The sequence below is a fragment of the Typopeltis vanoorti genome, chromosome 14 (assembly GCF_054136105.1).
Source record: "Typopeltis vanoorti isolate ZY-2024b chromosome 14, IOZ_Tvanoo_1.0, whole genome shotgun sequence".
Classification (NCBI taxonomy): Eukaryota; Metazoa; Arthropoda; class Arachnida; order Uropygi; family Thelyphonidae; genus Typopeltis; species Typopeltis vanoorti.
Window position 1 is genome coordinate 13,595,224 of NC_143562.1, and position 27,272 is coordinate 13,622,495.

The following is a 27,272-nucleotide window of genomic DNA, read 5'->3' on the forward strand; positions in this document are numbered from 1 at the left end:
CATGTAACAATTAGCATTGGAGCAAAGAGAGAAGAACAGATTTCTAATTGAAAGGAAAGAGAACTTTTAAGTGACTTTTGTGCTCATTAACGTGTTAATCATATTGGACTAGTAGTCTGAAAACCTGAGAGTATGCAACACTCAGTTGAATGTGAATTGATCTTTGTTAGCGAGCTTTACTTAGAATTTTGAACTAGTGTTTTATGATGAATGTGTACTTATTTAACTTAGAGATGTAAATAGAGTATTTGACAATTAGAATGTTCCTTATTGCTTAGCTAGTGAATTACAATTTGATTTTGACATACCTTTGATGTGTGGAAGTTTATTTGTATGAAATTTGATATTTAATAAACATATTTTTCTATGGAAGCCTGAGTTTGTCTGAGCATGAGCCTGATTTTACCACTCGCTAAAGTTCGAACCTGTGAATAAGGGGAAATTAAAGAACGTTTAGAAAGTTTTAGGCCAAGACTGCAATGTTGAAATTTCTATAGGCACTTAATACTTTAACAAGATTAGGTAATACTTGAACTCTGGGAAGGTTTCTTTGTACAAGAATTCTTCTGCACCAGGACTCTGGCTGGCGCAGCTATATCAAACAAATTTTGTCAGAGTTTGAAAGGAGAAGTGACCCCAGAGAGATAGGTTAGAGATTTCAAGCTTGGTAGGTACGACAGGGATTAGGATAGAGAAATAAACGAAAAGTAATGATGTAACAACAGGCAAGGAGGATGACTCGGTTGGTACAGGTAGAAAAAGTTCAGCATCAGCAGCAGTTAGCTAATGAAGCCAATAAAATCCTAGGGAGCTCTTTCAGTATGTAGCCAGCAAAAATAAGAATGATTATGGTAGAATGGCACTCATTGGAGAAAATGGTATAAGGACAACTGCTGTGTAGGTTGAGATATTTAATGACCAGTTCATAAAGGTCTTTCATCCTTTTGAATATGACATCATGGAGAGTTTGAGAGCAGTGGATGAAGAGGAGCAGAGACTAACTGTGAGTGAGGAAGAGGTATATGGGTAATTAATCAAATTTGATATTAATAATTGAATGTAAGTAATTTAGTCAATCTGGCCTTGCAGACCATGTTTTTAATACAACCCACAGGATCTGCTGGAGAAAAACCACATGCAAAATATATCCTACATGTTCTTTTGAAATGCCTATAGTCTCAGCAATTTCACGCAATTTGATTCGCCGGTCATCCAATACCATATTGTGCACCTGATCAACGATTTCTGGTGTTCTTACACTTTTTGGATGTCCTTCACATGAATCATCTTCAAGGCTGGTACGACCAAGTTTAAACTCAGCAGTCTATTTCTTAATTGTCGAAAATGAAGGAGAAGAATGCCCATAAACTTTTATGAACTTCTAATGAATTTCTTTTGGCATTAAACCTTCTTTTTACAAAGAATTTTATAATTGCACTATACTCAATTGTATCCATTTGAAGGGATACAGACAAACTTTTGCTTCAGACAGCTATATAAAACAAACTACTTGATAGAATGACTTGCAATTTCACATGGATGCTTATGACAGATGTACCAACTTAGAAAATAAAAATCTTGCTGATAGTGTTGCCATCTATGGTCAAGGCTGAGAACTTTTCAGACCACCCTCGTATAAAGCTCTGATTAGGTCACATATGGACTACCGTGCACATATTTGGTAACCTAGTCTTCAAATGGATGAAGAGATGTTGTAGAGGGGTCCAGAGGTGATTGACCAAAATAGTTTCTGATCTATAGAATGTTGAATATAAAGAAAGGTTGAGATGATGCAGTTGGCAAAGTCTAGTTCATAGGAGGAAGAGGGGTGATATTATAGACATGTAGAAGTTAGTAAGAAGTTGTAATAAGATTAATGTTGAAGTGGTTTTTCATAAAATGGTGAGAGATGGAGGGGGGGAGAACAAGAGGCATTCCTGGGCACTCTATAAGGAGGGTGTGAGCAATGGAATGAGAAGCAGGGTTTTTTCATGCAGAGTTTTGAATGATTGGAATGCATTGGCTGAGAGCATGGTGTTTGCAGAGAATTTGAATGTGTTTAAGGTATGGTATGATGATCTGTGTGTGTGCATTATAAAAAGGGACTTACTAGATGGAGTCTGTGACTCTGTGGGGTTTTAGGATAATATAAAGTTTATAAAGAAAAGCTAGAAAGGTGACATGATAATAATAATGCTGAAGTGTAGTATGTCTAGAAATTTGCCAATCAATGGGGGGGGGAATCACTGAGTTCTTTCATTGTGTGTATAGTAGATTATGAGGTGATTTATATGATCTGATGAAAATTATAGGTTTATCATTTTCAGATGCATGGGTTTACTTATGATTTAAAGCTTCAGTCTTATCATCCTTTGAAACAAGGTGCAATATTACCATCTTTCAACTTCTTTGGGGCTTATCCTGTTAAAATACAGAGCGATTATCATGTTATCTGTCTAGATTTTCTATATAATTTTCTTATTGTTAATAAGACAATACGATTCAGTGGCATCACTCCATGTTTTAAGTGGGTAAGCCCAAAAGAATTGAAGGAGGATAAAATTATACTGTTTTCAAAGAAGTTGATAATATTGAGGATTTGAATTATAAGTCAAGCTATGAATCTGGAGTTGATGTTAAGGCATTGGAAAAATTAATAAGAGCTGGTATTGAGTATTTGGATTGATAACATTGGGATTCTCTGTGATTGTCACATGAGTATGTTTAATGGACGTCATGTTTTATTAATTTACTTACATATTACAAGAGGATGCTAATGCATCAAGCAAGGGAGCTGCTTGTACAGTAGTATATTTATACTTTGTTAATGCCAGTCATAGGTTGTCACATGAAAAACTGCAATAAAATTAGGATGTATGAAGTTATATAATAGATTGGTGAGATAGATAGGATATTGGCTGTCTGACAGGTTTAGCTACTTTTAAGGACTGCTTTGCTTTCTTTCATTTTTCTCTTTATTCTCAGAGCTCATTCTTACTTATAAGAACTTTTGGCATGCTTTTTCTTTTTTTCTATGACTTCTCCTTTATCTTCTTGAAACCATGGAATTCTGATTTTTCTATACTTACAGTTAACCTCCTACATGTTTTTCTTTCCAAATCAATGTTTTCTTCACTGTCTACTGAATCTCCAAGGTTTGATTATTATTATTATTACGGGTATCTCCATGGAGTCAGTAGACTCATCATGGGAGACCCAAACTAGCAAAACAATATCTGTCATATCTCTTCTTGAATTCATTTAGAGATGAAGAGCTCACAACTAAGTCAGGCAACGAATTCCACTCATTCACCACCCTCCAGGCAAAAAACCTTGTTCTGACACCCTTGTTAACCACACTCTTCTTTAATTTCCAGGGATGACCTCTTGTTCTTCCATCACTGTCACATAGCTGAAATATTTCCCCTGCATCAATCCTATAAAAACCTTTCAGTAATTTAAATGTTTCGATCATATCCCATCTTCTCTGCCTATCAACCAACCTCTGCAATCTACAAGCTCTCAATCTATCAATGTAGGGAGCATTTTTTACATCACTCACCAACTTGGTCACTCTTCTCTGAACCCTCTCCACTGTCTCCTCATCTCCAAGGAATCCAGGTGATCAGACCTGAGCACAGTAATCCAAATGTGGAAGTATCAACGCTTTATAAAGGGGAATAATAACCTCTTTATCTCTGGATGTCAGTGTGTTCCTCCACAACCAAGTAATCTTATGTGCAATCTTGGACACCTTAGCAATGTGTCCTCTGAACTTCATCTCCCTATCTACCAACACCCCTAAGTCCCTAGCCTCATCAATCTCTTGGAGTACTGTTCCATCAATGTAGTACACAGCTGGTAATCTTTTAATCCCAAAATGCATGACTTTACATTTTTCCACATTGAACTGACATCCATTATATTTTGCCCATTCCACCAGCTTATTTAAATCATCCTGCAAACTTTCAACATCGGCTTGATTTTTTATTGCGCTACCCAACTTTGCATCAACAGCAAACAACTGAATATCTCCCTTTTAAGCCATTTCTTATATCATTTATATACAAATTAAACAACAATGGCCCAAGCACAGAGCCCTGAGGCACACCACTGGTCACCTGCCTCATCCTGGACTCGGCTCCTCCATACACCACATTCTGGTATCTCTCCCTGAGCCATTCTCCTATCCATATCACCAATTTAATATCCATTCCATCTGCTTCAATTTGCGTAACAGTGTTCCATGAGGTATCCTGTCAAAAGCCTTAGCAAAATCCAGGATTACCACCGTGTAGCCAGTTTCTTTGTCCAACTCAGATGTCATTCAATTATGAAAAGTTAATAGATTGCTAAGGCAGGATCTACCTTTAACAAAACCATGTTGGCCTCTATAGAGTATCATATCCTGATCCACCCATTCTTGAATTTTGTCTTTAACCAACTTTTCCAATACTTTTACTACTACTCCTGAGATGGTGATTGGTCTGTAATTAACTACCGCAGTTTTACAGTCACCCTTTTGCAAAGGAACCACTTTGCCTAACTTCTACTCCCTAGGGACCATACCAGAGTTCAAACTTAAAATAAATATCCAAGTAAGAGGGGTTGACAGTTCATTTGCACATTCATGCAACGCCCGAGCTGATATTCTATCTAAGCCTACAGCAGTGTTTGCATTTAAATTTTGCAATATATTAAATACCTCTGATTTCTTAGCTTCAATTCTCACATTAGTTATTGCTATAGGTACAGAGATATCCTCACTTGGGTGATAGACTTTTGAAAAGTGATCACTCAGTAACTCGACTATTACATCCGATTTTGTCACCTCAATACCATCACCACCCACTAAAGTTATCCTTCCGAAGTCATTCTTCCTCTTACTTGCCCCATAGCGGAAGAACTCTTTGGGATTACCCTTGATCTCTTTGGCTAAGGTCTTCTCATAATCTGATTTAGCTTTTCTTACTATGCTGGTAACCTTCCTAGCTTGAGCCTTGTACTGCTCATGTGTGTACTGATCGTCTTTCTCCTTGTAAATTCTCCATAACATTTTCTTTTTTTGCAGATCAAGCTTGATACTACTGCTCATCCATCTAACGCCTGCCTTGTTTGACTTCCTGACCATGGGGACACAATCTGATATTGCTTTCCTAAGATACCTGCTGATTTTATCCCATGCACTGCTAACATCTTTCCCCTGCAATATGTTCTGCCATGGGATGGCTGCAAGCTCACTCCGAAGCTTGTTATAATTGCCTAACCTGTAGTTCCGTATATACCCCTTCTTAACAGAAAAATCCACAGATTTTGCAACTTCCCAAATCAATACCACATGATCGCTTTCACCAATTGGAGGTAACGAGGACACCTTACTTATGCATATAACCTCTGAACCAATAACAAGGTCCAACTCTCACACCATGTGTCCCTTCAGTTATGTGCTGTTTCAAGTAATTATCTCGTAGAAGATGTGTGAACTCCATTTCCTTTTTGCTACGTGATATTTCCTCCTTCCAATTGATATCACCATAATTAAAATCCCCATAATATCACTAACCCTGCACTCATTGCACTAATTTGCTGATGCATGAATTCAGTATCTCCCCCCTGTACTCCCTGGCCTATAGCAGCATCCAACTGTATATTTGGTTGCATTGGTCACTATTTCGCACCAGACCACCTCAAATGAACTCTCATTCACATGTCTAACATCTTGATATACTACTTTCTTTGGCTGCAACACATCAGCTATCATCAACAGTACTCCTCCTCCTGTTCTATCTTCTCTATCCTCCCTGAAAATACTGTACCCATCACATTCAATTCCAGTGACCACATCTTTTACTGACAGCCAAGTTTCACTAATGCCTACAACTTTTGGTGAGATTACACTGACTAATGCCAAAAATTCTTCTCTCTTATTTTGAATGCTTCTTGCATTGGTATACAAAAATTGCAGATTCCCTCTAGATCTTGTACCGGCTTTAAAACTGACATATAAGTCACTAATTTCAGTAGTCCTATGCCGATTTTTATCCCCTCTCTTCTGCAATTTATTCTGCGAATAAGGATCAATAAATATACAATCAGTGCTAAAGTTTCTCTCTCTTACACTCAACCCTTTCATTAGTTTCCCTGCCCAATTACTTCGACTTTTTCAGAAAACAGTAACTTCTTCAATCACTTATGTCCTTCCATGTTCAGATGCAGTCCATCTCTAGCATACAACTGTCTTTTTCCTTCAAACACACTCCAAACATGAACATATTCCAGACCTCTTTTTTTGCACATTCTTGCAATCATATCATTCATTATCATTGCTCATCTACTTAACTCGTAATTGTCAAAATGAGGCGGCACACACACTATCCTCCCATTGACACTTTTCCTCTTCACAATATCTAACAATTATCTTAAATCTTTTCCTGCCCTATTTATACCACCACTCAGGTCATTTGTACCCACCATAACTATCATCTTGTCTGCTTCATGCCCTCTCTTTATTGCTAAAGCCACTCTTTCTGTTGTCCCGCCAGCCAAGCACTCCTCATGCATACCACTCTCCATACCCTTAATCATAGAATCACCATATATCTTACCACTCTTAACTTCATTCAAGTCTACACAAGTTCGTCACTCATGGACTCATTTTCTATGCTATTCAGCATGACTCTCCCAGTTTCATTACTCAACGCTCTATTACTTACCCCCCCCCACACACTCTCACGACATCTCGTTTCTTCTAGGCCACTTGTGGTTTTATTTTGTTGACTCCCAATCACTCCCATACTATTTATTACTGCATCATTCACCAAAGACTCACCCATACATAATCCTGTTCTAGTTACTTCAGCTAAAGTAATCTCTATAGTCCTAATTTCTTTGTTTAACACATTAAACTCAGTTTTAACTTCCAATATCTCCTTATCAAGCACTTCCAATTCCTCATGCAGAAGATGAAGGTCATTTTTCATTTTCGTGAGCTCCCGCCGAAGTTCTTCCGCTACAGTCCCAATGTCAGCTTCCATTCCTAAACGCTCCAGCCTATCCCGACACTTCTCACATATGTCGACATTTTCGTTCTTCTCATTTAGCGAGACCGACCACAGATCCTTCACATTCTTCGGCGCATACATATATCAGTTTCTGCAACGCATCCATTGCGAAAAATCTAACGCTGAGCCAGCCTTTCGTGTAGAAGTAGAAGTTCTGTGTGCCGCTGACATACGTTTCTTGTTGGACCCCATCTTTACACATTGAAGTAGTGAAACAAACGGCAGCGAAAACGCAATATATACAACACAGTTCGAAACAATAACACCACTGAAGGACACTTGTATCTAACCGATGCACAACTGCAGCACAATTTGAGACAAAAAGCCACATTATATTTAAATTTAAAAACACATTTTCTAGACTAACTAAACACGACCGCCACATTCACCAAGGACACTAGCGCCACCCAATCATCAATCTCTTGGAGTACTGTTCCATCAATGTAGTACACAGCTGGTAATCTTTTAATCCCAAAATGCATGACTTTACACTTTTCTGATTTTTTTTTTTCAAGTTCCTTCATTGAACTATAGAATCAAGTGGCTAATAACACACTTGATTCTATAGTTCACCTCTGAAAGATACTCAACTGGGATGTTTTTAAAATTTTCTTATATAATTTTATTTTTCTTATATATTTTTGTTTTCAATATGATGCTCATTTTTATCCTTCTCAAAAGTAAATAGTGATCACTTCTTATTTCAAATTCTCTGTGCACTCTTGTGTCTCAAACTAACATGACAATATCCACTATCAACAATAACAAATCAATGACACTTATTTCTTGTGCGTTCTTTCCATGTGAATTTTGCTAATGTTGGAACGTGGTGTTGGTGATGACTGGTTCATGTTGAAGAAAACAAGACATCTATCAGGTGTCTTGTCCCAACACATTGCTATATGGATGATATTCATTTCCTATTCTGTTGTTTAGATCTCCAGCAAGGACCAATTTTTCCTTTTTCTTTGTGCTATCTTCCTTCTATGATGCCTAAAAAAATTCTTCCACTTCTTCCTTAGAACCCTTAACCCTTCTATAGGAACAAATAAGTCTCATTGTTTATTTCACCATTTAATGTTGCCTACATCACTCTACTGAAATTGCCTACTATTGAAGTAGATTATCTTCATGCAGATTATCTTCACGCCGGCCTGGTTGGCCGAGTGGTCAGCGTATCCACTCTCCAGCCAAAAGGCTGCGGGTTCGAATCCTGCCGTGGGCATGGATCTTTGTGATTGTCTGTGAAAGCACTACTGGTGGTAGTCGGCGGTAGATGGCATTGATGTTAGATGATGACGGTTGGTGGAGTAGTGAGACAAAGAGTTGTAGAGTTGATGCTCTCCCTCGATGAGTCTTTGGACTCCCTGGAGGTGTGATGTAATAATAATAATAATAATGTTTAAAGTTGAATACTATAGTTACTGCTTCCTTTCTTCATCATTGCCTAAATGTAGCATCTTGTAATTGTTATTTAGAAGGGTCTCACCTATTTTTATCTGCTTTGATAAATAAGGCCCATACTGTTTCCTTTAGTAACTCCAGTAATGTCGATATGTTATTTCTTTAATTCTTCTACCAGCACCATTTCTTATGTTGATTGTACTTTCCTTGAATTCTGCTGATTTTGAGCTTGAATTTGTTTCAGTAGCTGAGTTTTCACTGTTTGCCTGGTTTACTAAAGGAAACAGTATGGGCCTTATTTAGTTGGATTATGTCCCAGCCTGTGTCAACACCTCATCTTGTTGTGAATTGTAACATTTCGAAATTTGAAAAGCATAGATGATTGAGTTAGAGTATACCATCCCTGCCTTCTGCCATCTTTTTGTGGTGGTAATATCTTAAAGGACTTGGAAAAAATAAAGGATCTGAGGATAATGATGGATAATGACCTGAAATTTAATGACCTCATTGCTAGAAGTCCTAAACATCACAACCATAACTTTTACAAATATAAACAGAAGCGCAGTCTTGCAATCTTCATAGACAAATATTAACAGTAAAATAGACTGTATCGAGGAGCTCAGTGACTTTCAACATGGCACTATCATAGGATGCCACCTTTGTAACAACTCAGTTCAGTAAATTTCTACCCAACTGCAGCTTCCTTGATCAAGTGTAAGTGATGATATTGTGAAGTTTAAATCACTAAGAGCAACAACAGCGCAATTGCAACTTGGTAGGCCACAAAAAATCACAGTACTTGAGTATGTGGCATGAAAAAATTACCTACCCTTGGTTGAAACACTTGCTACTGAGTTCTGAAATGCTTCTGCATGCAATGCCAGCACAACAAATGTTTGTTGGGAGCTGAAGAACAGACCTGACATCAGAAAAGATAATGTCAAGTATTGAGCAGCAGAAACACATTGCCTGGGATGAATTGCACTTCGCCATCTGAAGTCTGAAGGACAAGTCTAGGTTTGACAAATGCCAGGAGAACACTACCTGCTCAAATGTGTTGTTCCAACAGTGAAGTTTGATGGAGGATGCATTGTGATCTGCGACTGTTTTTCATGGTTCATGCTGGACTCCCTAGTTCCAATGAAAGGGAATTAATAATTCTGTGCTTTCAACTTTATGGTAACAGTTCAGTGAAGGCTCTTTCCTGTATCAACACAACAATGCCTCCATCCACAAAGTGAGTCTGTGTAGAAATAGTTGGATGAGATAGATGTTGAAGAATTTAACTGGCCTGCATCCGATCCCTAATCAAAACCCCACTTGATATCTGTGGAATAAATTGGAACATCAGTTGCAAGCTAGGCCAAATAACCCAACATCAGTAACCAACTTTGCTAATGCTCTTCTGGAAGAATGAAAAGAATTACCACAGCAATGTACCAAAATTTAGTGGAAAGCCTTCCCAGAAGATTGAAGGCTGTTATGGCAGCAGAGGGTGGATGAATTCCATATTAAGGCCTTTCATATTAGAGTGAGAGGTGGGATGAGCAGGCATCCAGATAATTTTTATCAGATAGTGTAGCTACATATAGGTTGCTTGTGCACAGATTTGATCACCAAGTTTTCAAGTAGATAAGGATATATAAAATTCACCTATCACAGAATCCAGCCTGGTTAGCTTAGTGGATGAAATACCCCTGTCTAGCCAATAGTCTGTGGGTTCAGATCTCACATACGACATGGATTTTTCTAAAATATCTGCTCTAGGTGAGCTTATATGGCTCCTTGAGGTTACAAGGCTTGTCTATCCAAAAAAAAAAAAAAAAAAGTGACCAAAGCAGTGCAGGGTCTCTGAAATTTGGGTATGAGGACTGATTGAGGGAATACCATTTGCTGAGCCTAGCATATAGGAAGAGGAGGAGGAGGAGAATTGGCATGATTGAGACATATAAATTACTAAAGAGTTGTTACCAGATTAATGTAGAAGAGATTTTTATAAAATGAAGAGGCTACCCATAGAAACTGTACAAGGCAGATGTGAATAAAGAAGTAAGGAGCAAGGAACATATAATAAGTAGCAAGAAACTCATAATAAGTCTCTCTTTGATTCCATGGAGGTGTGATGATAAAGATGATGATATTTATTTTTCCAGGAAACTCATTTTTGTGAACAAAGTGAAGATAACATCTGTGAAAGCTCAATGTTACCATGTTGAGCAAAAATTATTATTATTATTATTATGGAAATGGAAAAGCTTGGAATTAAATCTTTGCCAATCTTCCTTAAAATCTCCCAACTTACTTTAGATATGCCTGATGATGTTTTGACCTCTGGCCATATGGGATAAACAGTAGCTCATTCCATACATTCATGTACAATTGGAAATTTATTTACTTTTTTTCTTTTTCATCTGTTGTTTCTAGATTTATAACCTGTTAAACATATTTACTTCTAACAGAACTTAGAAATATGATAAATGCACATTTTATTCATTATGCTAATCTTGGATGTTCGTTTCTGGTGAAAATACATGTGATACATATCTTTCATATATGTATCACATGTTGGACAAAATGTCATATGTATATTAATTTAATATATGTGAGCACACGTGAATTTCATATTTAGCAATTGTTTTTACAATTGATGGTTAGAGTTCAATATAAATCAGTGTCATCTTTAGCAAGCATTATGTTACCGTGGTAGCTAATGATCAGGAAGTGTTTAAAAACACTCTCAGAAAATTAGTTTAAATTCATTAGAATTAAAATCAAATGAATGTACTGTACTATACTCTATTGGGAGTAATGGAAGTATCTGTTGAATGTAGATTGTCTAATGAGTGAGAATTGTATATGTAACATTACACTGGTATCACTTCTAAATCTTGTAAACATTTATTTTTGAATATAGATTCTGCACAGGAGAAGTTCTTTAATACATGAGGTGCTACAAAACTCTCTGCTAGAGTAGTTATGAATAGTACAAAAAAAATATATCATCTTGAAATTTCTTCAGTCATTTTCTTAGATTTATTCTGTTGAAGATATATTAAAATGTTGCTGTCATCTTAAGTTTCAAAAAATTTAAAAAGCTTATACTTGAAGAAACACAGGAGATTTTTTTACATTCTCTTTATATAAATTCAACACTTTTACAGTTAACTATATATACAAAACACTATTGTTGTGAATTATAGCATAAATACACAATAACAGTGTTTGTTGTTACCAAATTACCAAGTCTCAATCAAAGTCCTGTAACAAGAATGCCAAACTAAAGAAAATTCGCTATACAACTTTTCCTTTGGTATTTGATATGGAGGGTACAAGACTGTGGAAGTGACAGAGAGTGAAATTGCTGACATGCAGGATTTGAAGAATGAGTTGTTCGGAATGAGAAATGAAACAAGGAATAATGTTTGGAAATGAGGAATAATACCATCTAATAATGGTATTAGATGTTTAGTGAGAAGGAATTGAAAGAGTGCAAAAGGATAGAAAGAATAGATAGGGAAAAAAGAGGTGACACTACTCAAGAATAGTGATGTATGGAGATTCCAGTATTAGAGGTGTGGTTAATGAGAGAATCCACAAGGTCTGCTTTCAAGGAGGGAAAAAATGAGATAGATAGTTCCAGCAAGGCAGTTAGTGGTGATTGTAGGAACAAATTATTTGGTTGGACATAAGGAAAATGTAAGGACAGATATCAGGAGGTTGTTAAGGAGAATGAAATATAACAGTTTGGCAAGAAAGGATGTCATTGTGTTGCCAAAGTATGAGAGTGATGAATTGAGATTGAGAACAAGAATCATGAATTGTGTGCTGGCAGAGCTGTGTGAAGAAAAGGGAGTGCAGTTTGTAAATCTGTGGCATTTATTTGAGGGAAAAATGGATTTGTACAAACATGATGGGTTGCATTTGAATGAGTTTGGCATGAGTCAACTGGAGAGACTATTGCTAGAAGAAAATGCAATGAGTGATGTGAGCAAGAGATCAGATGAAGTAAGAGGTGAAGTGAAAGATCATGAAAGTTAATAGATGAGATTGAAGTGCATGTTAATGGGAAACTGTAGTAGTCTCTCCTATCCAAAGACATAAGGACAGTAGATGTTGTAGTAGTTAATGCATGTATGTTGATGATCAGCATAAACATGAGGTGTCCATAGTTCTGAGGAGATATATGAGTCAAGTGGGGATAAAAACAATTGGGAATGGGTACAGGTGGGGAAATCACATCCAACAGGTGGCATGGATAGGGCTGGTTATAAACTTAAAATGAACTGTTACATTTATTATTATTATTATTTGTCACCTCCACGGAGTCCAAAGACTCATTGAGGGAGGGCATCTACTCTACAACTCTGTCTCCACCACTCACAATCCACCAACTGACTGCAACTACACCAACATCATCTATCACCAACCACCACCACCACTAGTATTTCCACGGACAATCACAAACATCCATGTCCACGGCGGGATTTGAACCTGCAGCTTTTGGCTGGGGAGTGAATACGCTAACCATTCGGCCAATGCAAGAATCATCATCAGGAATAAGATGAAATGGTTTCACTGATTGATGATATTGCCCCAAAAAAATGTTGGAATAAGTGACACATGGTTGAATGAGGATGATATCCTGACAGGAATAGAAGGTACAGTGTTATTTGTGAGGATAGAAGAAACAAGAAGGGAGATAGGGGGGAGTATTGCTGATGATGCCCACATAAGTTGGGCATAATTCCCAAGCAAGAGAGAAATAGTGACAGTGGTTTTGACACAGTATGGCATTAGGTAGAGATTGATAGGAAGAGATATGTAGTTGGATGTTGCTAGGCCAGGGAATTCAGATTGTGGTGATGAAGAGTGTGTGTGTCTGTGTGTGTGTATATATATATATATATATATATATATATATAAGCAACTTGGCTAGTGAACAAGAGGAGGGTGGTCATTATGGGTGATTTTAATTATGGTGGTATAGATTGGAATGAAGAGATAGCATTTGGGAATAGAGAACAAGATGAATTTCTCAAGTTCTTGAGAGAGTTGACTATCTCAGGTAGTGTGCAAAGGAGGGTACATGAGGATTGAGAGAGTTTTAGATCTGATCATTTCATCAGGGATGTAGTAGTGAGTGGGGTTTTGAACTTCTCTCCAGTTGGTGAGAGTGATCATGATGTGATCACCTGGGTTGTAGCTACCGATATGAAGACTTCTGTGAGGGAAGGATATATGTGGAAGTACAAGGCTGATCATTATGACAAGCCTAGGAGAGCCCTTGAGGCTATAGCAAGGAATGAAGAGTTATGTGGGAAGGAGATATTAAATGCTGCTTGTGACTGACAAAGAGATATTTAACAACATCAATCTGTAAATGTATTCCAAAACAACATTAATCTGTAAATGTATTTCACACCTGAATAAGATAGGTGTGAAATGGATGAATGAAGGGAAGCATGAAATCTGGAAGACGCTGTGGAAGCAGCGCAAGATAAATAATTGTAATACTCAGTTGCATGAAGAGTATAAAGAGCAAGCCAGGAAAGTGACAGTTGGTAAGGGCAGAAATTAGCAAATATGCAGCATGTAGAAAGAAGAATGATTATGACAAGATGATATTAATGGATGAAAATGGTAGATTGGTAACTGCTGCAGAGGATATATTTGAGGTATTTAATGAGCAATTCATCAGGATGCTTCATTCTCATCAGGGTGAAATCCTGTACACTTGTGTACAGGAAAAGGGAGATGGTGGCCTGCTAGTGAATAAGCTAAAGGTATACGAGGAGTTAAGTAAGCTTGATGTCAATAAAGCAATAGGGCTTGATGGTATATCATCACATGTCTTAAGGAAATGTTCCAGGTTGTTATCAACCTAGGCTTACTGTTTAATAAGAGTCTTGTAATAGCATAAGTCCAAAGGAATGGAAGGAAGAAAAATTTTTTCCAGTTCACAAAGCTGGTGATAAGATTAAAGCTACAAATGATATTTGGCAAAGTTCAGAGGTCACGTTGCACAATTTGTGGAGTCATCACTTCAGATTATGGCAATGATGTGAAGAACCTTAATGTGCAGAAATAAGGAGATTATACTTCCCTCGTATAAGGTGTTGATCAGGCCTCATATGAATTATTGGGCACACATTTGGTCACCTGGTTTTTATAGTGATGATGATATATTAAACAGGTCCAGAGAAGATTAACAAAGTTCGTAACTGGTCTTTGAAATGTTTGGTATAAGGAGCACATTCTTTTCATAGAGAGTGGTTAGGAGTGGAGTGCATTGACTGATAGTGTAGTGAATGTGGACATATTGAATGAGTTTAAAGCACAATTTGATTAGCTTTGTGTGTAATAGTATGTGCTTCCCATGATGGATCTTTTGACTCCATGGAGGTCTGATGTTAATAATAATCTTTGAATTTGTTTTTGGGAGGGTTGACTGCATATGACTGCTCACTTTCACTGAGGATAGTTATAAAACTTTAGCAGACTTTCTTACTAAAAGTGAAATGTGCAATCAATCCAGTAATATTGATTTCATTGTGGTATAGTTATGGATGCTAACAAATGTCTTTAAGACTCTCTCTCTTAAATCCATAGTCAATATCCTGTATTTTTTTTGTTTGTTTGTTTGTTACTTCTTAGTTCTCTCTGTTTATCTTCTCCATTTATTCTAATTTTTTCCCTTTTTCCTTTTTTTTTCTTAAATCCAAGAAATCAGTTAGTCACCTTTTTTATCTTCTAATTTCTATAGTGATCTTGTTCACCTCATTCTCTCAATCTATCTCAGTCCACTTTGGATAGGAGAGACATATGCAAAGTGTACATTGTATTCTTATTCAAATGCCATTTAACCCACTTTAATCATGTTGTCTCTTAATCCATTAATGCTTGCAAATTGTGGTTAATGAATTATATTTTCAGGGTGCTCCTGGGCCACAAGGACCTCCAGGAATTAAAGGAGACAGAGGGATGGATGGACAAAAAGGAGAGCATGTGAGTAATATCTAAGTTTCTATTTAGACTTGAGCAAAATTTGAATGTGACTTGTCACATTCTAAAGAGTCAAGTATTAACAAGGATGCATGCATTTTTTCATGCTAAAAGTATAACAGAAACAGAAAAAAGAAACTGTCAATCAGTATCATGTTAACTTCTTAAAATTATAAAATATTTTCTTCCACAAATTATTTTGTCTTGTGAGATAAATGCTTGTATAACAAGTGCTACAACTTCCATATGTTCTAGTTGCCACTCTACTTGGCTGAATAGATTTTTCCACTCTTATGTTGCAAGTTTTTTGTTTTTTTTTTTTGCTGGAAATGATAACAAACTGGACTTGATACGAAATTATATTTTGAAGTCATCAAGAGGATGGCTCACATAAAAAGAAAGGTGATTCCTGTTGGAGATTTAAACAGCAGAGTATGAAATGAATACTACATACAGAAATTATTATTATTATTATTCAGGACTCCATGGAGTCAAAAGACTCATCGTGGGAGGTCCTCCCTAAGAAACACAAAGTCTACCAAGACTCATCGAGGGGAGGTCCCCCCCCCCAAGAAACACAAAGTCTATCATACCACTCCTTGAACTCATTGACCGTTCTCGCTCTCACCACTCCATCAGGCAATGCATTCCATGGTTCAACCACCCTCCATGCAAAGAAACCACTCCTCACCCTCTTGCTCACAGTTTCCTTTCGTAACTTCCAGGGATGACCTCTTGTCATCACTCCTTCCTGCTGTTCAACCAAGCGAAAGAACTCCCCAGTGTCAACCTTGTTACCACCTCTCAACAGTTTAAAAGTCTCAATCATATCACCTTCTTCTCCTTCTTCTATCCACCAAACTCTGCAGTCCACATTCCCTCAGCCGATCCTCATAACTATCATTGTACAGTCCTGAAACCATCTTTGTCATCTGCCTTTGTACCCTTTCCACAGTTAATTTATCCCCTTCAAATCCTGGGGACCAAATCTGAGAACAATAGTCCAAGTGTGGTCTGATCAGGGTCTTATACAACGGAATGATAACTGTTTTATCTCTGCAGGTCAGTGTCCTTCTCATTATTGCAGCAATCCTCTGTGTTACCTTCACCACCTTTGCAATATATCCCCTAAATTTCAGGTTTCTATCAATCATCAACCCCAGATCTCTTGTCTCCCCTACTTCCTCCAGTATAACTCCTCCCATAGAGTATGCAGTATCCCATCGATGTTTCCCAAACCTCAAGACCTTACATTTTGCTGCATTAAACTGATATCCCCATTCATTAGCCCATCTATCTAGCTTATTCAAATCCTCTTGCAGGGCTACCACATCTGTACTATTACTAATAATCCTTCCCAGCTTTGCATCATCTGCAAAACTGAATATCCCCTTGCAATCCACTGACAATGTCATTGATATAAAGGTTAAACAATATAGGTCCCAGTACTGAGCCCTGTGGGAACCCACTTGTAACCCTCTGCTTCCTTGAAACTGCACCACAATACACAACTCTCTGATACCTATTGGACAGCTAATCTTGAATCCAGTTGACCAATCTGGCATCCAGACCCATGTGCTGCAACTTGAATATCAGCTTATCATGTGACACCCTGTCAAATGCCTTTGCTAAGTCTAAGAAAATGGCAGTATATGCCTTTCTCTCATCTAATGCTCTTGTAACTTTATCATAACAGGCTAGCATATTGTTAAAACAATAGCGCCCCTTCACAAATCCATGTTGACTCTCACAGATAACATTACCCTCATCTGCCCAATGCTGTATATGGTCCTTCACTACTTTCTCCAAGATCTTACTAACTACTGATGACACACAAACCGGTCTAAATTAGACACTTCCAGTCTGCTACCGCCCTTATGCAATGGCGCTATCTTACCTTCCTTCCATTCCATGGGCACTTTTCCAGCAGCCAGACTTTCATTGAAAAGCTAGGTCAAAGCACATTCTCTCAAAACTCGTGGTGAAATACCATCCAGTCCCACAGCTTTACTGGCATCCAGAGTACTGGATGCGAAATGTGTTGAGAAAAATTGGTGAAAAGAGTAAATCTAATCATAATGGTAATATCTGCTGGATTTCTTTTCAGGATATTGCCAGTCATTACTAATACTGTGTTTGAACATAAAAAGATGTGCACAAATTCACATGGAGTGAATTTGTGCACTCACTCACAAGAAATAAAAAAAGACATTATGTTATAACATTATGTTATGTTATAACTAGTATGAAGATATTAATTCAAATATCTTCATACTAGTTCAAGAGGGGATTTGCTTCCTTGTTCTATGGTTTCATGATTAAGTGTTATCTGTATATCTTCTGAGTGTCTTCCACGTTTTGTTATCTCTCTTTTACTCGAATTTATAATCATATAATAATGGGGATTCATTGTATTCAGAATTTTAACGGTATTCAGAGTGAGCTAATTCACACACAGTGTGATTATGGGGGAAAGGAGTGTTGCAGTTTATGTATACTAATGCCCAAAGTATTCGGAATAAGTATGATGAATTTTTGTCATTACTTAGTTCTACTTGGCCAAAAATTATAGAAATTAGTGAGACTTGGTTTACTAAGAATGATTTGGTCATAGACAGCGCCAGGCCAAGCAAATTTGTGAGTGTGGGCAAGATTTTTTTTTTCCGCCCTTCGGTCGAAATTGTATATGTATATATAAAAATTATATATATATAATGAATAAATAAATAATACTAATAAATAATTTAAAATATTTTTGTTTATTATATAATGAGTACATAATTTTAACACAATTCATAAATACTACATAAATCACTTTAAATATGACAAAACAAATATGAAAAAATCTAAATCAAGAATTAACAGTTTTAATTATTTTAAAAAAAGAAACCTTTCTAGCCTTAATTTTGGCAAAAGACTTGACTACTTCTTCTAGATCTAATGTCTCAGCTAAGGCACTTTCAATAGATAAACTGGCTAAGCCATCTAATCTCTCTTGGGACATTGTGGACCTCAAATAATTTTTAATAAGTCTTAATTTAGAAAAACTGCTCTGCACTTGCAACTGTAGTTGGGATTGTTAAAAGAATTCGTAGTGATGTGTACACATTAGGAAAAAGACTTATGCAGTTATTTGCACAAATATAATTTAATACTTCTTTGGGAGAATAATTATTTGATATCCTCCACGACAATATCTTTAATTCATCTAATAAATCTATTGCTGAAATATCTTTTTGATCACCATCAGACAGAACAGTTTCTAAGTCGAAACAAGCTTTTTTTATGTATCATTATCAAATTTTAAGTTAGCAATATTTCATATTTATTTAGCTGTTCAAATCTCTCAGTAATTGATGTTATTGCTGAATCAAGAATTACATTTAAAAAATTAATTTGAAACTGTCGCTGTTGAGTTCGTGTGCTGTCGTTAGTTGGGAAATCAGCATTTAACCCAATATTTAGAGCAAAGTTATGCTTAACTTTCAAAAAATTATTTTCGCTTCTGTATGACGTCAAGAATTTTTTCGTGACATCTAATGATTTCAAGGCTTCCATTCTGTATGACGTCAAGAATTTTTTCGTGACATCTAATGATTTCAAGGCTTCCATAATATTGCAAGAGATATTTTGCAATTGTTTGCTAGATGCATTGACTTCAGTTAAAATGTCATACCAAACAAATGTGCCAAATATAAAACTTGAAAGAATTAATTTTTTTTGCTAACGAACTAGCTTCCAATTTTGTTTTAATGCCTTGTTGCCCAATTAAGCTGTCATCTTCTGTGATGAAAATTAAAGCTTCATGTATTTCTTTTACTTGATTTCATATTGTTTTACAGCTTCAACGTGACTTTCCCATCTCATCGTACATAAAAGTTTTAAAGTAAAATTTTGGATGTGGTTTAGAAGAACTTCCCATCATGACTTGATGAAGAAAAGAAATTATTGATTGACTGAATAATGTCAAAAAATAAAACTGTATCTACATTGCAGCTTGCTGCATTGCTCAATACCAAGTTCAAGGAATGCGTACAACACGGAACAAAAAATACTCTAGGATTTTTGTTCCTTAAAAGTGCTTGTACCCCTGCATTCTTCCCTTCATATTTGACCCGTTGTCATATCCCTGACCACAGATATTTTGAATATTTAAGTTTTTTTCTTCTAATAATTTTAAAATTACTTCAGTCATACCACTTCCTGTTGTATTATTAATTTTAATAAAACTAGAAATCTTTCCTCTATTTGTATAATATCTTGGGTTTCATTTTTTTCTTTTATAGAAACATATCTTACAATTAAGGACATTTGCTACTGCCGTGAAATATCAGTGGTGCAATCAACAATTATTGAAAAATACTTAGCATTCATTATTTTAGATACAAATTTTTTTTTAATTTCATTACTCAATATATTAATGATTTCGTTTTGTATATATATTCTTAAATAATGAACATCAATTTCATTGTTTTTTATGCTTTCTACATGTTTTTTAATATGCAGTCAAATTCGGCGAATAATTCAATCAGTTTCAAAAATTTTCCATTATTATTTGTATATAGAGTATCTGAACTTCCTCTGAACGCAATGTTTTCTTTTGCAAGAAATTTAATAACCGATATTATGCATTTTAAAACATGCATCCAGTTCCCTTGTTCTTTTTTGAGTAATTTAGCTGATGGTGATCAATTGTAGTTTCATTTTTTAAACACTTTTCCAAATCAATCCATTTTTCAAAATTATTAAAATGTTCTTCAGATTTTTCGCGGTGCTGAAGAAGTTGGGACATATGTTTCCAATCGTTATTTCCTTCCGAAATTAAGTTCATAGTTCGAATATTAGAAAATAATTTGTAGCAGAAACAAAATACTACATTTTTTGAACTTGAGTAAATTAACCAAGATCTTTTAATGGTTTCTCCGTTACTCAAAATCCTATTATAATGCGATACATGAAAACTTCTATTATTATGTTCATCGCGAGGAAAAAAAAGTCTCTTGATTCAGCAGGAGGACCTCATTTTACTAATTTATCAATTATTGAATTGGACAAGTTTGGCCATAAAGCTGGATCGTCAAAAAGCTCATAATTTATTGTTGAGGTATTTGTATTTGAAGTCGAAGCTATTGGATGTTTCTCAAGAGCCTGATTATTATCTAAACACAAATTCTAATTTTCAGACTCATTGTCAGGGGGGGATTCCACAGGAACATTGCTTTCACTGACTCTTGTTTCTGATAATTTTAAAAATTTCCGCAATTGATTTTCTTGCCGAGCTCGAATAACTTCTCGTTCTGCTCGTCTTTTTCTGTATTGATCACGAGAAAGGGTTTTCGTCTTGTTTCTCTGGTCTGCCATTTTTGTCTGTTTCTGAAATCATAAAAAACTTTATTTATTTTTCATAAAGTATGGGCCCAAAACAAAGTAAAAAATTTAGAATTGAATCATCATTTGCCAAGTCTAGCCCCTTTACAAAATAATTTTTATCCGATTTTACTGCATTAAGAAAACAAATAAATCAGCAAAATAAAATTAAAAATTACCTTGTTTAATATTAACGTATTGTTGGATTTCTGCTCAGGACATGGACTGGTTATTACTAACACCATGTTCCAGCATAAAAATGTGCACAAATTCACATGGAGAGAAGAGGCAAGGAATAAGAAAAGTCTCATTGACTGTGTTATTGTTGATAGTGATGTTTTCTCCCTGGTGCAAGACACCAGAGTGTACAGAGGATTTGAAATTGGAAGTGATCACTATTTAGTCCTGAGCAGGATAAAATTGAATTTCATATTGAAAAGAATAACATGTAAGAAAGTTTTAAAGCGAATAAAAGTTGAGCAGCTCTCAGATGTGAATTGTAGACTAAAATACACAAAGATTATTGAAGAAAAAATGAAAGAGTTTGAGAACAGGAACCAAACCTTGGAGATTCAGTGGCAAGCCTTGAAGAAAGCCCTGATTGATTCAGCTAGAGAGGCATGTGGTGAAGTTGTCTGCAAGGATAGAAAAATTAGAACTCCATGGTGGACACAGGAAGTTAAAGAGGCAGTGAAGGAGAAGAAGAAAGCCTATCAAAAGTTCCTGGGAAATAAGTCAGCTTGTGCTCTTAGAGAATACAGAGCCAAATGCAAGAATGCTAAACACTGTGTAAAACTAGCTAAACAAAAGTCATGGGAGGACTTTGGCAAGAATATAGAAAATAAATATCAAGAAGGTGGCAAAATATTCTGGAGGTTGTTGAAGAAGCTTAGGAATGGAGGAAAGAGTGCTGTAAAAGGAGTTAGAGATGATAAAGGTGACATGAAAATGGTAGAAAAAGATATCCTTGAAGTATGGAGTAATTACTTTGAAAAACTGCTAAATGAAACAAGCAGTGATGACAGCACAGTGGTAAAAAAACACTGACCAGGCATGCAGCCAGGAATACATATCCATACTTGAAGTAGAAAAAGCCATCAGAGGCTTGAAATGTGGAAAGGCAGCAGGAGTAGATGATATTCGACCAGAAATGCTGAAGTATGGTGGTATAAAAGTCTTACAGTGGCTGCACTGCATAGTTCAGAAAGCCTGCTCAGAGGGACGAATTCCTGATGATTGGAGTAGAGCTCTCATAGTACCCATATATAAAAAGGGAAATAAAACTGAATGTGAGAATTACAGAGGTATTTCCCTACTGAGTGTTCCTGGTAAGATCTATGCAAGTATACTTGAGAAACGGTTGAGAAGAATTGTGGAAGAAAAGCTTGGTGAAGAACAAGCTGGATTCAGGCCAAATAGAGGCTGTCAGGATCAGATCTTCACTTTACGACAAATAGTTGAGAAATCATGGGAATATAACAAAGATCTGTATTTAAGTTTTGTCGATCTGGTAAAGGCATATGACAAGGTGCCAAGAGAGAAGCTATTCAATACGTTACAGTTATATGGTATCAATGGGGCATTATATCAAGCAATACTTAGTTTTTATTTGAGTTGTAAGTCAGCAGTTAGAATTGAAGGAAGTACAGGAAGATGGTTTAATGTTAAATCTGGTGTGAGACAAGGATGTACATTATCCCCTCTGTTATTCATTATCTATATGGATCACATTATGAAGGAAAGTGGTATTAAATATGATATCAAATTTGGAGATGTTAATTCAGCTCTTCGCTTTATGCAGATTATGTTATACTTCTAAATAAATCTGCTACAAGTCTGCAAGATTCCCTGACTAAATTGAATAACTGTTGTAGTAGATATGGTATGAAGGTCAGCAATAAAAAGACAAAGACAATGAAAATAGGCAGAATCATTGAAAATGTCAACGATTCTGCCTATTTGTGTTGTGAATGGAGAGCCTGTGGAACAAGTAAAACATTTCAGCTACTTAGGCACGATTTTTAGTGAAGATGGTAAATTAATTTACCTGTACTAAATTAGCTGTATCCAAGACAGTGTTCAAACCTGTTTTAACTTATGGATCTGAGAGCTGGGTCAGAAGTAAAATACTTGACCAAAGACTAGAGACCGCAGATATGAGAGTCATGAGAAAGATTATAGGCCTGAACAGATGGCATCAATGGCAATATCATATTAAAAACGAGGATATTAGGAAAGAACTTGCCACTGTCAGCATCCAGGAATGTGTTAGCAGAGCTAATCTCAGGTGGTATGGTCACTTATACAGAATGGGAGAGGAAAGATTAGCAAAATAAGTGTTCTCTGCCAGGTTGGCAGGAAAACGACCCAGAGGAAGACCAAGATATAGGTGGATTGATACGGTACGAAGTGCTTTAGACAATAGAAATATAAAATCTGATAATGTTGGAGTTTTGACAAGTAACAGACTGATTTGGAGGAAAATTGTGGATAGGAAGTTAGTAATGATGTTTTTTTTTTTTTTTTTTCATGTAGTACTATCATATCCTGTACACTCTTTGAGGGTACATCGCAGGAATTTGATGATGATGATGATGAATATTAACGTAAAACTCAATATAGTAGTCAACGAGCACAAATTCAAATATATGCAAGAGTTCGTAAAATAACAAGTTAAACACAACACGGCTATAGCTACAAAGAAAATGAAATGAATAATTTATTTAAAAAATCATTACTAAGTAAATCACATATTTAACTACAAACTTACCTTCATAAATACGAGGTAACAAAATTCATTCAGCAAGCTAATAATATAATACACATTAATACAGGGAGAGCGAACTGGCATATAAGAAAACTTTGCGGATATGTGAAAGATTTATAATAATTATTATTATTATTATAAAAACCTTCATGGAGTCGAAGACTCATTGTGGGAGGTTTACTATTATACATATAGCTTATCATACCAGGCCTTAAATATATTTACTGTCTCTGTGCTGACCACACTCTCGAGCAATGCATTCCAATCACTCACCACTCTCCATGCAAAAAACCTGCTCCTGACTCCCTTTGTATGAGCAAGGTGAGCACACCTTGCACACACAAATTCCAAATCTCCTTATATCGCTTGTTGCTTTCTTTACTTGCTCTTTCTTTTCTCTTTTCGTTTTGAGAAAAGTAGCTCCCGATAATTTTTTCTCTCAAATTACTGATCTAAATGACAATAAATATCCTATTGATAAATTATTCTATTTCTATTATTTATTAATTTTGAGTTAATTTATTATTTTAAGAGTTTTAAAACAATTAAATCTTATTTTAAAAACTCGATTTAAAACAGTTGCCATGTACAGATTTTTACTATAAATAATTAATTTATGCAATAATTTGAAAATGTGATAATTAAAGGTTAACTATAATTACTGAGGGCAATGTAAGATGTAAAGTATGCTGCCATGAGCGATTTTGGCATTTTAGCAAAATGCGCCTCTCATTAATATGTTTATAATTTATAAACTATTATCTTCTAAAATTTTATTTGTCTATCAAAAATCAAAAATCAGTACACAATTAAAAACAAAGTCAAAAATTGTCCAAAGTCACTTAAACACAGAATACACAATACACTCAATATGTTTCACATTCAAAATTGAAATTATTATTATTATTATTATTCATTTCTCCATGGAGTCAAAAGACTCATCGTGGGAGGTCCTTCGTAAGAAACACAAAGTCTATCAAGACTCATTGAGGGGAGGTTTCCCCCCCCCCCCCCCCCAAGAAACACAGTCTATCATACTACTCCTTAAATTCATTGACCACTTTCAACATTCCATCAGGCAATGCATTCCATGGTTCAACCACCCTCCATGCATAGAAACCACTCCGCACCCTCTTGCTCACAGTTTTCTTTCCTAACTTCCAGGGATGGCCTCTTTCTTGTCATCACTCCTTCCCGCTGTTCAACCAAGTGAAAGAACTCCCCATTGTCAACCCTGTAACAACCTGTCAACAGTTTATGATGCTGAAAAAAATGTAAGTGCATATTATGCTGTTTTGTCTATCCAAATTTGAAGCAATTTAAGAAAACGAACAGCGTAATATACACCTATGTTTCAGACTAAATATTTTGATAGATCAGTGTTTCTGAAACTTCAGATATCCATGTACCCATTCTTTAATTTTCATTATTACCAAGTACCTTATCAAAATAATAATAATAAATAAAAATATATTTCATTGTAAATGTCTGTTTTATTTGAATTTAGATATACATTTAAACAAAAAAAAGATTTATTTTTAATAGAAGAAAATTTATAAAGATACTATACATTTTTACTTAATATAAATAATTTATCGTCAATGAGAGGAGTGAAATTGCTTATTTCTATATCTGCTATATTGCTCTCTTTTGTGCGTTTTATAAAAATTATTTAACGAATGATCCATACTCAAGAATTTGAAAGCTAAAAAAATTACCATATTTACTCTAATATAACTCGCACTTTTTTCCCAAAATTAAAGCTAAAAAATCGTGGTGCGAGATATATGCGGGGATTTTCGTAAACTAAAGTTTTCAGGAAAAAAAAATGAAAATGGGTATGATTTACCAAGATGCTTCTATTCTCCATCACTTCTTCTGTCCTCAAGAGCAGTTCCTTGTGTGCAACGTCAAAATTATCTACCTAAATAGAGACATCTTCTTTCCCATTATGTCAAGCAAAAATTACCAGTAATTTAAGACTTGAGATACGTAATGAACAATCCTTGCCAAATTACTAATGAGAAGTGAAAGATGTGCACGATTGTGCCAATAGTGAAAAAGCAGCTATTAAGAAGTGCATATGATTAGTGCAGTATTACAAAAAGCAACAATTGAATGAAAATGCTAATTCTCTTAAACCGATTTCCATAATATCTGAAATATATTCACTATATATTTCTTAGCTTTAACACGTTCATGTTGGGGTAGTGTCAAGCAAAACCTTATGTTGCATCTGCAACGTGTGGTTTTGCTTGGGTCTATATAGCAGTTTCTTTTGGAGGGGAGATGTAATTCATTAGTTAGTGTTTATATTCCCAGTTGTCTGTAATTGTGCTATTTGTTGAGAAATATATTACACAGTCTGCAGATATCTGTGAACCTTATTCAGTGACATAATAAAAGTAATTGTTTTTCGTGTTTCTGCAATATAGTTGCTGTTGTGGAGGGCATATTGTTTAATGCAGAGAGCAAGGAGAATTCATGCATAATATAATTTAATATATACATATATATATATATATATATATATATATATATATATATATATATAAAAACTATATAAACTTTTATAGTCTATATATATATAGACTATAAAAGTTTATGAGATTCACATCGTATGATACTTTATGGGTTGTTTCCTTCAGTATCTAATAAGTGGGTTCTAAAATGTTTAGTTTTAGTATGTATGACTATAATTTTTTATTAATAAAATATAATAAGCACATATTTAACTGTCAATGAGAAATGGCACCTTTTTTTTATTTAGTAAACTAAATGCTGTATTTTTGTAAAATATTGTTGCTGTAATACGGTTGAACGAGTGCCCTTATTAATACTCAGGAGCTGGCAGCGGTAATTTTGCAGCATATGACGCAGTATATCTGAGAGATACATTCATTACTAGCATGTGCTAAAATGCAAAAAACATAAAGAAAAAACACTGCAAATATAATACATGATGGTACAAGTTAAGTGAATATTGAATCCAACATTATTTCGTGCTGAATATATAGAAACTAAAAGTTTCGGTGGATGCAAGCATAAGTAGTGCCTTATGGGCAACTCGTAGTAAAGGTTGAGCAAGACCCAGACCACTTTCCTTAGTATTTTCCATAAATGTAAAACACATCTTCTAGAGCAGTGCTTCCCAAAATTATGGATGTAGAGGTCCCCCCTTTGGAAAAATTAAAATATTTCACAGACCCCCCCCCCCCAGCGAAAAAAAATCGTAATACAGACATATATTATTATAATATTTATTGTATTTATATTCAATTCAGTTTATATTCAAGATTTTGCGTTTGTAAGCTTTTTTTGTGCTTCTTATCAATACCTTTGAAATGAAACTTGTATGAATAAGCATATATTTACTAATATTCATTAAGCGCCGAAAATACGCAGGAAGCAAAATTTGTGAACGAACACCAATGTGTGATTTTTTTCATTAAAATATAAAAAAGAACTACTTAGTCTTAAAACATTTAAAATTCGTTTTCATTCTTTCACGGATCCCTCAACAAAACTTGCTGTATTTTGTAACCACGGTCGCCTTGGAGACTGCAGCCCACAGTTTGGGAAACGCTGTTCTAGAGGACATGTATGATAAATAAGCCTTTGGCTCTCTATTTCAGTAATACATGATGGTATATTTATTTTCAGTTACAATT

General features: G+C 35.5%; 1 protein-coding gene across 10 annotated transcripts in view; it reads left to right on the top strand.

Annotated features, from left to right (window-relative positions):
* The window catches only part of LOC150099238 (uncharacterized), an 825,097-nt gene that overhangs the window by 562,170 nt on the left and 235,655 nt on the right, over positions 1 to 27,272 (top strand). For all 10 annotated transcript variants that reach the window (XM_090403353.1, XM_090403348.1, XM_090403355.1 and 7 more), the window contains one exon: positions 15,399 to 15,470. In XM_090403353.1, coding sequence (XP_090259479.1) covers positions 15,399 to 15,470 — 72 coding nt within the window. The remainder of the gene's footprint in view (positions 1 to 15,398; positions 15,471 to 27,272) is intronic.